The sequence below is a fragment of the Acipenser ruthenus genome, chromosome 1 (genome assembly GCF_902713425.1).
Source record: "Acipenser ruthenus chromosome 1, fAciRut3.2 maternal haplotype, whole genome shotgun sequence".
NCBI classification, from domain to species: domain Eukaryota; kingdom Metazoa; phylum Chordata; class Actinopteri; order Acipenseriformes; family Acipenseridae; genus Acipenser; species Acipenser ruthenus.
Window position 1 is genome coordinate 33,390,348 of NC_081189.1, and position 12,965 is coordinate 33,403,312.

General features: G+C 35.6%; 1 protein-coding gene across 1 annotated transcript in view; it reads left to right on the forward strand.

Moving 5' to 3' along the window:
* LOC117420840 (alpha-methylacyl-CoA racemase) overlaps nucleotides 1-11,580 on the forward strand; it is a 23,353-nt gene extending 11,773 nt beyond the window's left edge. The window contains exons 4-6 of the mRNA XM_034034524.3: nucleotides 1,627-1,787; nucleotides 7,025-7,211; nucleotides 10,661-11,580. Of these exons, the coding sequence (XP_033890415.1) occupies nucleotides 1,627-1,787; nucleotides 7,025-7,211; nucleotides 10,661-11,070 (758 nt within the window). The 3' untranslated portion in view covers nucleotides 11,071-11,580. The remainder of the gene's footprint in view (nucleotides 1-1,626; nucleotides 1,788-7,024; nucleotides 7,212-10,660) is intronic.
* The last annotated feature ends 1,385 nt before the right edge of the window (nucleotides 11,581-12,965 follow it).

Below are 12,965 nucleotides of genomic sequence, written 5' to 3' on the forward strand. Positions count from 1 at the left end.
ATTAGCGCTCCGAAGGAGCTAGGGGTTTATTTTATTTATTTTGTTTGTTTATTAAAAAATAGCGCGTCAGCGCGTTAAAATCCATTTTCTGTGTCTTGGGTCAATTTTTAAAAGGGGCAACGAACGTCACTGAGTACCAGTCGTGTTACAATATATATATATATATATATATTTTAGCTCAAAGAGCCAGCTGCCCTATATATATATATATATGTGTGTGTGTGTGTGTGTGTGTGTGTGTGTGTATATGTATGTGTATTTGTATATATTTTTTTAATTATTATTTTTACTTTATTTTTTTAATATGTTTATATATGTGTGTGTGTGTACATTGTCATATTTTATTATGCAGCTTTTTTTCTTACATTAGAATTGTAGTGATTCAAAATGGGTTGTTTTTGTTAAAGTTCTGATGCCACCTTTCAAATGTAAACATCAATCTCTCTTTCCTACTTTCACCTGAAGAAGAGACCTTGAGGTCTCGAAAGCTTGTGATTAATTATTATTTAGTTAGTCCAATAAAAGGTACCACATCTCCTTCTCTTTGTCTATCATCCCTGGACTAATATGGCTACCATTTTATCTATCAATTCCTACACTCCTGAAATATTTTAATGGACCAAGACATTAAGTCAGCTAAAGGGATTTGATGTTTGAAGGTTTATGAGTCACAGGGTTTAATTTTGTCTCCTGGCAATCTTCCCTCTGAGCCTCAAATTGGAAAATAATTGATGAGTTGTCAATTGAGAGTCTTCTGTGTAGGCCTTTGACAAGGGTAAGAGCTGGTGTCACACAGTCACGTTTGAAAGTTGAGGTTAATCTGTGCTAGCAGGAGAGTTATGGGCTAATCAACAGGGAGGTTTTATACTTGTAATCAAGAGTCAGGACAGTGACTCTGATCTAGTTACAATTGGGTTGCTGTACCCCTTGGCAGGTAGGAAGGAGGTTTTTTAATATGTATTTTGCTCAACAAAGTTATATGTTGTAAACTGTACTGGTAGGCACTACAGTATATATATAGTTTGATTATTTGATTGATCTTTGATAGTATGTGGAAGGAGTATGTATTTTACCTTTAGTAAACATTCTGTGTTTTGTATTATTATTATGGAGAAAGCTGATTTGGCATGGAATTAACCTACTAGTGCTCATAAGGCAGATGACTAAAAGCAATATGTACAGACAGGTACTTTATGGATGGGCAGTATGCTCAAGCTACCTCAACATTTTCAACTGTGCGTATTAATCATGTGCTGAATTGTGTGATAGGAACATGCCTCCAGATATAAACAGCAAAAGCATTAAGAACATTAGGGTGCCACTATCCTTATACAGCTTTAAATAACAAGAAAAAACAAACATAAAAAAACTAACTTTACCCAAATTGCCTACAAAATCCTTTGCTTTGGGCAAGTCAAGTATACAAACATTTCAGCTAATGCCTTTGTCAGTGCCCTGTGGGCCACCTTATGAAAAACAAATGATGCATCTTAAATATTACATTTGGCCTGGTTTATGAGTGAATATTCTCTTTTTTTATAGAATGTAAAATGCCTTATTGGGCCAGAATGTTCAGGTCTTGTTGGATCTGTTGAAATTCTTTGTCTTTACATTTGCTCAATCCAGGTTTGCTGTCTATGCTTGGGAGGCACAATGAGAACCCGTATGCACCCCTCAATCTGCTGGCTGACTTTGCTGGAGGAGGCCTAATATGTGCAATGGGGATTGTCTTGGCCCTGTTGGAGAGGGTGAAATCTGGCCAAGGACAGGTGATTGATACAAGCATGGTGAGTATTGTTTTCTTCCAGTTTAAATCTTAAATACAAATAGAATGTAGCAACACAGCAGAGCTACTTTGAAAGGTCTTTTTTCTGTAGTTTTACAAATTGTATATTCACTATGAACAATTTAACACAACATTCTCTATTTTGAAGCCTGAGTAAAGGCAATACAATTGTTTAAATGGTATGAAACGTTGCTCAGAACAATCGCTGCTCATTCCTGCAACTAAGTTGTTTCTTGCAAGTTTTACAATTGATACAGTTTTCCTATTAGAAAATGTGCCTTTGCGGCACTGTATGTGCAGATCCCATCTGAGCCTCACATTAACCTTCTATGGTGACTCTCTAACCAGCAGTTTTGTGACCTAGGGCCACAAGACTATGATGTATCTAGCAATATTAAAAAGAGTTCTAAATGTACCTATAATCATAGGTGGATATTAAGGAATGTTGATAGAAAATTATTTTTGATGCAGCTTAAAGCCCGGCTTTTAGGCTTTATGATGTAATTCTGCCTAAATCCGCATGCTTGGGATAAACTGTGATATGCAGCAGAACAGATGCACAATATGATAAAATGCAGTAGATCCTCTGGTAAATGAGCAAAAACAGAAAAGTTGACCCTCAGAGGACAGGTAGAGAATGATTTGATTGGCAGCAGTATTTAGATCCACCACAGTTTAGATCAATTGGATAGAGACCCCATTGTCTTGTAACTGAAAGATTGCAAGACAATGAGTCTGTAATGTCATTCTTATAGGTGATATTTGGAAATATGCCATTAAAATTCATTTGCATTTCCTTTATCCTTGGAGTGAGACTGATCAAATTGATAACAATAAAGAACTTAAATGAGTCATCCTGAGCCTCCTTAAGGTTCATCAAATACATGCATTCTGTCATGAGTCCAACTACATACAACCCTTCCTGATAGAGAACATTTAAACTGTTTTTGTTCTGGTGCCTATAGGCTTACCCACTAGTACATGTATATGAAATAATGTAATAAACGACGCACTGGGCATCTTAATGTAGCCTATTTATTTCCAACAGCAGCTGTGAATTCAGTGTTATAAAGTCTGCATAAAGCATGTACAACCTTGGAAACTGATGAAGTTGTCAATAAGTGGTGTGGCAGATTGCTAATAACTGAATTCCGTTAACAGTAAAGTCTACGGGATGAGATTGGTTCCTGGGAAAACTTTGCTAATAACCGAACATTGTCTTTATCAGGATTGCTAATAACTGGCTTCCACTGTATGGGCAGAACAGAGGACTGTCAAATAATTATATTATCAGGGAGTTTATAAAGATATAAAAAAATGCAAATTATACAAAATCAGTTATTTGTAGTTATTCACAACATTGGCTGTGCACCTGTTCAATCAGAAACATTTCATTAGTTCCCAACGCCTCTCCTCAGCATTCGATTGGTTAATCTGACATTTTTATGGGAAAACCCGATGCCTAACTGATATCAAATGAAAATAACTACTCAAAACTGATTTATGACCAGTGATATGATACAAAAAATACTGAAACAACCGCAATTATTTTGAAAAAAAACATTACTGGAATATGTGCAACTGTACTGGAAAAATAAGATGACAAATGTTTTTTGATTCAAAAACACTTATATAAAAAGAAAAGTATAACTCCAATACAATCATATACCATTTTCACACAGAAAGGCAGCTACTGTGCCATCTCTGAAACGTTTTAACGAGTGTGTAAAATACCCTTTCACACAGCATGAAATTGCACAATCTATGCCGGTGTAATACCGTCATAACCCTTTCACACAGCGAGTACGACTTTCAAACCTGTCAATCAACAGATTGTTCTCATGGCAACAACAGACTGTTCACTGACAAGACCTAACACATTAAATTATATTCATTGAAAAAGGCAAGAGAACTAGATTGTTATTATTTTTATTGTTTTGGTTTAATATAATATAGCAGGCTAATGTTCCTATTGAAGTAGGCTACAATATTTTTTTTTAAATAAAAAGTTGCCGTTGTTCTTTGTTGAAATTAATGTTGAGCTTTCATATTTTGTTGTGTACTACTCATTTAATCAAACCAAGTAGTGTAAGAAGTTGCTTGTATCGTTCATGACGTTTTTCAAATCAAGTAAGCTTATTTGTGTATAAAAAACGAGAATAGAGTTGCAGCCAGTGTCATCTTACTTAAAGGCACTCAAGCTGAAATCGTAAAGTAATTTAAAGTAGGCTACAAACGTGGCAGCGGACTGACTGTCTCTCTTTAACGCGCACGCAAGAACTTGCAGACTTAATGCAACTGTGTTGAGATTTTAAAAAGAAAGCATTCCATGAGATTTTTAACTATAGGTACCGGCACTATGACTCAAGCTCAGGCACAAATTAAGCACTACGCTATAGTGACGTGGCAGGTTGACTTTGAAACCACACCCACTATAGCGCTTCAGTGATGGTATAGCCTTTCACACAGGCAGTTATGACGGTTCAGTGCCGTCTCTGAACTACCTCGCGAGGTGGTTTAGAGACGGCATAAAATATGACGGTTCTGTGGCAGTATAGGCAATTCACACAGACCTATACGCTGCTACAGTGGTGGTTCTGAACCGTCATAACTCCTCTGTGTGAAAGCACCTATATATGCACAAGTTACAAACTGACTTCGGACCAGGTCAGCTCAGTGCATATTTTTGTATCGGAAAACAGATATCCATGGAGTCAGTTCAAAAGGGATGAAAAGACTAACAAACTTTTACAAGATTTTATGTTATTACCTTTGTAAGCAACTGGTGACTCCACTCCCATTTGTCTTACTTCTGTCCAATGATAGGGGTTTCCACTCTATCATTGCACACTCCCTCTGCAGGGGAGAGGGGAGGGGGGGTCCATGACGCGTTGCATACCACGTTGTACATAGCAGGGCGCATCCGTCTTGTCTTTCAGTTCCCCTCCCCCATCTCACACTATCTCTGCTAGTCTCCTGTCTTTTGCCATTTAGCTCAGACACCAGTCTGTGACTGAGTCGTGTTAGGCTATGCAAACCTGCACGTAGCTGGTTTTGCCGATGGGAAATGAAAGAACTTGAAACTTACACAGTACTGCATATAAACTTAATATAAAAGCATATTAATAAAGCAACTGAATTATTAAACACATTAAGACAACATAACTATAAAAGCACACTGAAACACAATCTAAACATAATGAAAAACTTATACATAATCTGTTACATGATTAATACCTTATGCAGAAAGCCATTACTTCACAACAAAGCAGGAAAGAAATATGTTGTTTTTGAATACCGAGAGTCTGTTAAGTAATAGTTTTAGCTCAGTACATCCTGAAAAGTAATTTATCTTGCTCTTAATTGTATTATTACTTGTACTGTGATTCTTGAAATGTATTTTTGTTTATGACTGTAAGTCGCCCTGGATAAGGGCGTCTGCTAAGAAATAAATAATAATAATAAATAATAATATATGAAAATTAAGCAATATAACACAATAGGGTGTGGGTCATGGGATATTGCTATGCCTCGGGTGAATTGTGAGGCACAAAATAGGCTTAAAACAAAAATAGGTTTAACCCTTTGCAAGCTGCTCATTATCATTTTAATTGAATTAGTTTGTGTGTGTGTGTGTTTTTTTTTTTTCTCCAGACAATCAATTTTATTAGATTATTTTTTAGCAAAGTTTTTGTTTTCTGTTTTGAGATTTGGCGAGTACAAAACTTACCTGAAATCATATTAAATAACCTAAAATGTTCATAAAGCCAAAAATAAATTAACAAAATATTAAATGGCAGTGAAATATTCCTATGAGAAACCAATCGCCAATCAAAACACATTTCTGTGAAGCCCGAGCCAATAAAGATCCTTTTTTTTTTTAATGTGGTGCAGCATTTTAGTGTCTGTTTTGAATTGCCGTATACCATTCCTTCAAAGCGCACACATTAACAGAGAGCACATTAAATTGCTTTGCATAACCAAGAGTACTTACCGACCCAAAATAAATTTGTTTTTTTTTTATGGCATGACAGATCTCTCTAGCAAAGAATCTGAAGTAGATGTGCCTGCGCACCCGTCAAACAATTGTGTAAAAATCAAAACCACACATGGCATTTATAACATTATTTCTGATCCTAGTTCTTCAGGGTTCTGGCTACCACTGGTCATTTTACAGTGTTTAGGTAGGAGATCACTAAATTACACTTTACAATGACATATCTAAAGAAATTGAGTCAATTGTAAAACCTTTTTTTATTTTATTTTTTTATATTCAAACTAGGTAATCGTAGGGTATATTGAAACTTTTAGTGAAACTTGGTGGCTATTTGCAATGATACAAGCCATGTCAAGTCATGTGAGCCCAACCTCTGCAAGTCATGTTAGTCAGACCCTGCAAAGGGTTAAAGAGAACAGTGGTGATGTCCTGCGATATCGCTATGGCTATGAGGTCACATACCGTTGCCCACTGAAATGAATAGGACGATCCTTGCCATTATTCAGTATAATATACATTTACAATATGTAGTTAGACAGCTTTCATGAGTTTCCAAGTCACTGATGTGGTATAAGCCACTAATGTTGGTATAATTTAACAATTGTTTCAATAGATTTCTAACAAAAAATAATGAATTGATGAAGTCCTTGATGTAAGGTTTCAAGCAACCCCTCTTGATTCATTTCAACTGGAATGATACAAAAGGAATATTTTTATTTACTCATACTCCTATACATTTAAATAGTGAACTACATAAATACCAATATCTGTATAGTGTATCACTTTACAATATATACTTACATAATTGTATTTATAATAAGGAGAAAATCAGAAGCTCTGTGGAATTGATGAAATATCTCTTTCCATCCACTGGCTAAGTGTACATTTTTCATGCTTTGAGTAATGAGTTTGATTTTACACCCAGATAAAACAGCATGATACTACAAAAAAAACACAACATAAAAAGGACCAAGTAGGTGATTCACCATCAGTTGGTGATTCACAGTGTATCAGGTGCCATTACACTACTGACCACCTGCTTCTCTTAAGAGGTTCATCCAGATAAAAAGAAAAATGGAATTGCTAACACACTGAGAGCAAGGAACAAAAAATAAATTGCTTGCAAGTTATCAGTTCCTGTTATTTGCAGAGTTCAAATTTGTCAGTGGTTGACAGTTTTTTGATGTTATTATGTGATGCAGTTTCTTTGATCTTCCACTGTTTCAACTTGTGTATTGTAGGTCGAAGGAGCGGCTTATGTTGGATCCTTTCTGTGGAAATCCCAAAACCTTGGCCTTTGGAACAGATCGCGGGGAGAGAATATGTTAGATAGTGGGGCGCCCTTTTATGAAACATACAAGACTGCGGATGGGAAGTACATGGCAGTGGGTGCTATTGAGCCCCAGTTTTATGAGGAACTCATTAAAGGCAAGTTTGATCGTCTAACAAAATATGTGCAATGTAACGTACGTAAATTGCCCCATACATATTGTGATTTTGTTATTTCTGTAAACTCCAAACTGCAGTCCTGCTGCTTACTGGTACCTAAATACTTTTTGTGGTTGAAAACCCCTGCTTTAATTAACCCCTGTTTGTTTTTTCTTTTTTGTTTTTTTATATAAAGTACAGAAAATAATGTTACAAAATAAAAAATGATAAAAAAAACACCTCTGAGAGTGCTTAAGAGAACTTGAAATATATAACTTAGATGTTTGGTTGTAGTTTTGTTAAAATTCCAGATTTTTCACCTCTTTCAAAAAATGTAATTAAAGTCTGGAGTAAACACTTTCAATATGTGGCCCAAGAAGTCTATTTGAATCAGGACTCCTGACTGGATATCTACCCCTACCCCCTCTCTAGTACTAAACTCATATATTCCAGATAGCTGCATTCTGTGTTGCACCTTTGACCTTTCTTTTGTCTGCTTTATTAGAAAAAGAAAGATAAATGAGCACATGATTTCAGTCATAGTGTAGTTTAGAGATTAGTTTCAGTCATGCAAATCTTTGAAAGTATGTCTGCTTTCTGTGCCCTGCTAACTGGCTTCACCTATGATTGGTCTTACCTTATTTTCATTATCATTATTAGTTGTAGTAGTATAATATTATTAATATTTTATACAGCACTATAATTACGATTGGATCATATTAATCTTTTTATGTGAGGTAAAAGAACATCAAATTTGTGATTTAACGAAATATCCCTTTTTTTTATTGCCAGCTATTTTACCATGAGTCAAGACTTCTGAGAATTGAGCCAAATTGTTTCTTCTCAGAGATTTTAATCCATTGTTCCAGTCATACCAAATTTTAAACTGTTTTTTTTTTTTTTAAATTAATTTCTTCCTGCATTTACTCGTGTTCACTTTTGGAACTTGCTAGAGAACAGTGCTTTCCCTTAACCCTTTAAGGACCAAGCGGTAGCAGATGGGCATTATGGGGCAACTGGAAGCTGTGGTCATACTGGGAGCACTGTAATCATATATTAGCAATTGAAACCTGCAGACATCTGTGTGTAGAGAACACTCACTGACCCACATTTCTCCTGTGGTGAGCACAACTGGACATTCTTAATTGGGCTGAAAAACATGGGTAATATAATTGAGCACTCTAAAATGCATTAAAAAAAATACCCTAACCTTCTTCCAAAACCCACAATTCATAGTTCCTATGTTCCCGTTGTTGAAGATGTATTTGATTTGGTCTGCTGTAGTATGTCTGTTCTGTAGGTTTGATTCGCCATGAGCGTCATGTGACCAGAGTTGTGCTTTCTGGTGGTGGATTTCTGCAAACATTGCTATTCCAAAGACATTATTGATGTTTTTGATCTATAATTGTGGCCAAGGGGCAAAAAAAACAAAAATAAAAAAATGGTTGTTTTAAAGGGTTAACACAGGCCAGGTTTCTATGCAGTTGGCAGCAGTGTGGAGTAGTGGTTAGGGCTCTGGACTCTTGACCGGAGGGTCGTGGGTTCAATCCCCGGTGGGGCACTGCTGTTGTACCCTTGAGCAAGGTACTTTACCTAGATTGCTCCTGTAAAAACCCAACTGTATAAATGGGTAATTGTATGTAAAAATATATATATGATATATGTATAATGTGATATCTTGTAACAATTGTAAGTCGCTCTGGATAAGGGCGTCTGCTAAAAATTAAATAATAATAATAATAATAATAATAAAAGTTTAGAAAGTCACCACTCTTTCTCTACAGTCACTATTTATGTGACGTAGCACGGACACACCACGCTCATTCCACACTCTGTATGACTTTAAAGGGTGGGTAAAAAATCAGGTTTGTTTGCATGGAAACAAGTCTGAAAGTCGTACATTATGCTAAGAAGACTTCAGCAGTGAAAATCCCATTTGCGACGTAACCTTGTGTAACTTTTTTTTTACAACAATGTGCCAAGCAATCCGTTATTGTAAAGTTTCTTTGATCAAATGGGAAAAAATAAGCATACAGTACGAGGGGTTTATACTTAGGTTGATTTATAAGCAGGGTTATAAAAAAATACTGAAGGTACTGCAAATTAAAAATAAAAAAAGCCTTTGCAATAAATAAATAACGAAGCCCTTTACGCTTACTTTCGTTATCTTCGTGACTGGTCATCGGGTAGCTGATTGCTTTAGCCTAAACTTTTCTGTCCCTTAACAATACGATGCAATTCATTGTACACTAGCTTTTAGTAGCATCTACTGTATAATTGGTACCTATGAAAGGAAAAAAAATCTGATTTGTATCAAAATATGTATTAAGTTAGCACAGCTGTATTTGTTGAACTGGTGTGGACTACTGATATACTGGTTCATCTAACAGGACAAAATATGTAACCACATTCTACTGGCCAGAGCCTTGCACTGATTCAGATTCAGGTATTTCTTCTTAATTTATTATTATTATTATTATTATTATTATTATTATTATTATTATTATTATTAATAATATGTAGTGAAACGTGGGCAAGTAGGGTAGCCTGATTTACTACCAATATTAAGTACTAAACATTTTGACTGGATAATTTTAATATCATTAACCTGCTAAAGTGCTGTTATTTTAGCTCTGTTTGTAGACTATAAGCATCAGATTTGCTGAAGCTGCAGTTCTATAGGAAAACTGGTATATTATAAATGTGCGTGTGTATATATCCTTCAGATGAGACCTTTGACTGCAACAGCAGTTGCGTAGTTCACCCTAAGTCTCTGTCGCTTTGGATAAAAGCATCTGCCAAATTACCAATTAATAATAATAATAATAATAATAATAATAATAATAATAATAATAATAATAATAATAATAATAATAATGTGTATAATAGGTTTATAATAAATATATATGCAGTCAAATGTTTAGCAAATAATACTATTTTCCCAGTAAGCAGGAGCTGTGATCGTGGTATGTGTGTATTGTTTGCAGCCCTCGGAAGGTAGCAAGGGGGCATCCCAAAGATTTACCCTGTGCACCTTGAAGAAGGATTACTCACCTTTCAGACAAGAACGTGCTTGGTATCAAAATATCAAAATAAAAGTAATAGATTTAAGGTTTAATCACATATAAGGATATGTTCATTTTAAACATGCTGGCGTGCATTTGCACCCTTTGCCGCTGACATAGGGTTAATGATGTAGCGCCCAGCATGTTTCCTTATAACCCCATTATGAAACTAACAGTAGGTAAATTACTATTCTGCATAAAATGATTTTTGTGTAACACAAGCACCATTTCAATATAGGATGTACTATAGATCCTTAATAATTATTATGGGTAGCATCTACCTGATGACAGGCACTATGGAGGCCATCATATGTGTGTAGTTAACTATACTGAAGCGTGTGTTATCAACATGTTTGTTAATGATTTGTATTATTATTATTTCAGGTCTTGATTTGGATTCTTCTCAATTGCCACTGCAGATGAGCTTTTCTGACTGGCCCGAGCTGAAGAGAATTTTTACAGAAACCTTTGCCAGCAAGACTCAAGCAGAGTGGTCAAAGATCTTTGATGGAACAGACGCCTGTGTGACGCCTGTCTTGTCTCTGGATGAAGTCAGCTCTCACCCGCACAACAGGGAGCGAGGATCTTTCATTGTCGATGCCCAGGGGGAGATTAGCCCTAGACCAGCCCCCCTGCTTTCTCGGACACCGGCTATGCCCTGTCTCAGTGGGGGGCCTTTAATAGGAGAGCATACTGATTTGGTACTGGCAGAACACGGATACAGCAAAGATGAGATCGCCAAACTGCAGTCCTCTGGAATCATAGAATGTAACAAAACAAAGTCACGCTTGTAGGATGTAGGAGGATTGTACTGAAAGTAAATGAAAACAAAGCCTGTTTAAATTGAGTAAACTTTTTTTTTTTTTTAATTAACATTATTCATTTGCAAGTTCTACAAATTAATTGCAGACAGACCTGCCCAATGCACTGCAACTATGGAATGTCACTAATGCTTTAAAGATAGGCATATACATGATCTCCTGTAACCCTTAAATTGTTTATTCTGCCAACAGAACATTAATGCACCATTACGGATTTTAATATATTTCAATACCACGTGCTCATGAACCAGGTAATATAAAAATGGTAAAGTTGGGTTCAAGCATAATATATGAAATTTGCCAACTTAAACCTAGATGTTTGAAATGTTTTGTATAGATACTGTATATTTAGTCTGGATTGATTGTTAAATGTGCAACACAACTAAGAAACGTGCTTTGCTATGTCTTCCATAATTTAATAAACAATCTGATTTATTTGTAATTTGTTATAATCTAACCTTGCAATAAATAAATATATATTTATATTTGTTTTTATTTGTAAGCTATAGTTTGAAAAAATAAATGTAAAAATGTAATTCATGTTTTTTTTTTTTTGTTTTTTTTTTAATAATCAGTCGCCACCACATAGATTCACCCACATTAAGCGATGGACGGTATAAACTCCCACACAATAACCTGACATTCAAAATGTCCCCCAGTCAGTACAGTAAAACAAACAAACATGCAAACATTCTTACAGAACAGTATCCTAATCCCAGACACTGGAACATAGCCACACCATCCCTATGTACACATACAAAAAAATAAACAAAACAAAATAGATATATCCCAGCTTATCGAAAGCGGGTGGTGATCAGAACCCCAAATGATAGGAGGCTGTGTGGTCCAGTGGTTAAAGAAAAGGGCTTGTAACTAGGAGGTTCCTGGTTCAAATCCCACCTCAGCCACCGACTCATTGTGTGACCCTGAGCAAGTCACTTAACCTCCTTGTGCTCCGTCTTTCGGGTGAGACGTAATTGTAAGTGACTCTGCAGCTGATGCATAGTTCATACACTCTAGTCTCTGTAAGTCGCCTTGGATAAAGGCATCTGCTAAATAAACAAATAATATATATGTGTGTGTGTGATTATACATTTCATAACAGAGAACTTTTAAGAATAAATCTGGTAAGACTCATTTTTGGCACACTTACAAATGCATCTGTCTATGGATGACAGATAGTACACTACGAGAGGGCAACAGTTATCTGTAATTGGTTTGTTTTGAAAACTGATAAATGGGTTGTCTACCAGATTCACTGAATTTTCTTAATCCAATTAAGAATTGATGGGTTCTGATTGGAAACTGCATTTTAAAGCAGAAGTCAACAATAAGAAGGAACATATTTCATTAATTGTTGCATAATATCTTGAAACAGTGTTTTAAGATGGAAATTAATCAGAAAAGATATACTATTGTATGCCTAAAAGAACACCGGCAATATTTGATATAAATGTGATATTTAAGTGCTGAATATTACTTGCTTTTATTTTTTTTTGATACTGTCCTTAAAGAAAGGTAATGAAGCAGATATCATTTGAACAATATGTATATCCAACCAGCCATGCCAGCTGGCATGATGTGAATAGAAATGTGAAGAGGGATAATGTTATGTCAACAAAATGCTTCCAGTCCAGTATGGCAGCTGACATTTCAAAGGAATGTTTCAAGTAAAAAGCAGACATGTTTTTCTATAAAGGGCTGTCAGTCAGTGTCTGCAATTTTGATAGCGTTAAGAAGCCATTCATGTAAGATTTGCACTTTCAACATTTGTGTACCAGTAAAGTGCCCCCAAAACATGAAAAGCGGTCCTTGTTTTCAGATCTCAAGGACTACACCACTATATGTAAATAACCTTAACATTTACA